The sequence below is a fragment of the Buceros rhinoceros genome, unplaced genomic scaffold (assembly GCF_000710305.1).
Source record: "Buceros rhinoceros silvestris isolate BGI_N320 unplaced genomic scaffold, ASM71030v1 scaffold8128, whole genome shotgun sequence".
NCBI classification, from domain to species: domain Eukaryota; kingdom Metazoa; phylum Chordata; class Aves; order Bucerotiformes; family Bucerotidae; genus Buceros; species Buceros rhinoceros.
The window spans coordinates 13,614-15,660 of NW_010428538.1; the positions used below are offsets into that span (position 1 = coordinate 13,614).

Here is a 2,047-nt window from a genome sequence, read left to right on the forward strand (position 1 = left end):
CGGGGCTACCAGAGCTGAGCAGAGGTTGTCCATGTGTCCCTGGGGACCTGGGCAGCCTCAGAGCTCTTCCCAGTTCCTGCTGCTGTAGGCTGCAAACCCCACCCAGCACTCACTTCTGCTTCCCCCCTGCAGATGATGCAAACCAACATCCCCGGCGTCTTCGCAGCTGGTGACGCTGTCACCTTCCCGCTGGCCTTGAGGAATAACAAGAAGGTGAACGTCCCTCACTGGCAGATGGCCCATATGCACGGTAGGTGCTTTTCAGCCCCTTCGCTTTGCAGCACCAAATTGTTTATGGAAAAAGAGCCTTTTCCGCATGCCCCAGGGAATTTCCAAGCCCACAACTGCCAGTGGGGAAACCAAGGAGCTGTAGTAAACATTTTGAAGGCATGTTTTACCTTGTCTGAAACCCCTTTGTGACGTGTAGTGCCTGACAATGCCTTGTTACAAAGACCGAGGTGCCGGGGACAGGCTTTCTCGCACACCGTGTGCTCCCTGGCATCTCCAGACGGTCCAGAGGGATGGTCCAGTCACTGCAGAAGCCTAATCTTCCCCTTGCCCTGGGACATTTAGGAGCTCAGATCCTACTGTGAGCTTGGGGCCACATCTGCAGCAGGGCTGCCCACGCTGGCCCAGGAGCACACCTCAGAGCTGACGCCTTTCTCCCCTTCACGCTGAAAAGCCTGGAAAGCCTGGCGTGAAACCCTGGGGCTTTCCAAGGCCACAACCCCATGGGGGAGTTGACCTCTGCATGGGTGCCCTGGGTGAGAGGTGTCCAAGGTTGGCCTTTGGACAGAGACCCCTTTATCACTGTGGCTGACACTGCACCCAAACGATCTCCGTGTCCTCGGGGGGTTTATCCACCCCATCTCCCTTTGCGGTGGGAGCTCCACAAGCTCTCAGCCCTGTCACTTGCAGAGGTTGGGTTGAAACAGGCTCATGAGAACATCGCTCGTGCCAGTGGAGGTGACGACTCCATAGGAGCTGCTTCTCCAGGGAGGAGCCCGAGCCCAGCCTTGGACAGCGCAATGTGTTTCCTTGTTGCTGCTCGTTGCTGTATGGGTTTGGACTCTTAGCCCAAGCAGAGGATGTTGGTTTCCCACTTCTCTGGGACTAGAGACGTTGACGCTGTGACCTGAGGGCATCCCCCAACACTTGCCCCAGCACAGAGCTTCCTCACTTATGCTGCCGCTCCTCTCTTGCAGGTCGTATAGCCGCGCTGAACATGCTGGCCCATGGCATGGAGATCAGCACAGTCCCGTACCTGTGGACTGCCATGTTTGGGAAGAGCATCCGATATGCGGGTAAGGGGCTCTCAAGGCTGCTCTAGAGTTTATGCTGGTGGAGGTCTCCTGGGACAGAGTAGCCGCAGCCACCACCCTTGCTGTGGACCCTCTGGGCCAACCTCTCCCTTGGGTCTGCATCCCTTCTGCCTCCTGAGGGTGTTGGTGTCTCCTCCAAAATCCGTCTGCTCATGGCTGTGGGGTGCAGGGCCAGAGGGATGGCTGTGGGCACGAGGGATGGTCCAGCATGAACATCTTGGTGCCCGCAGGATGCTCTTCCTGTAGCTCTGGATTGCAACACTGTTTTAGGGGCTAGAGCTGGACCCAGGGGAATTGTTGCTGAATCCACTTCCTCTTCTGTGCCTCCCAGGCCACGGGGAAGGATTCGATGACGTTGTCATTCAGGGAGATTTGGATGAACTGAAGTTTGTGGCATTTTATACCAAGTAAGTGTCTTCTCCACTTTCCTACCCAGGCATTTGTCTAAGCTTGTTCAGCCAGGGTGAAAAACACTTGGGGCAGAGCTTGTGTCAGTTGGTTATGTTCTTCTCTGGACGTAGAGGTTGCGGGACCTGGAGAAACTATGTGCCAAGTGTAAAGCGAGTGAAGCTGGTGGTTGGACTCAATGTCTCTGCTGGATGTTAGCATCTTGTCTGCTCCCAGAGTGTCTGAGAGCTGACAGTGGCTTCTCTTCATTTGTTGCTGGCAGTTCCCGTCAAAGGGTTCCTTCCCATCCCACCCCTGTGTTCATGACTGTGTTCAGG

The 2,047-nt window shown here is 55.8% G+C and overlaps 1 protein-coding gene across 1 annotated transcript in view; it reads left to right on the plus strand.

The window, feature by feature from the left end:
• Nucleotides 1–1,733, plus strand: part of AIFM3 (apoptosis-inducing factor, mitochondrion-associated, 3) — a gene marked incomplete at its 5' end in the record, with an annotated part of 14,752 nt that extends 13,019 nt beyond the window's left edge. Inside the window, 3 exons of the mRNA XM_010142314.1 lie at nt 133–250; nt 1,206–1,304; nt 1,654–1,733. Of these exons, the coding sequence (XP_010140616.1) occupies nt 133–250; nt 1,206–1,304; nt 1,654–1,733 (297 nt within the window). The remainder of the gene's footprint in view (nt 1–132; nt 251–1,205; nt 1,305–1,653) is intronic.
• Nucleotides 1,734–2,047: the final 314 nt, after the last annotated feature.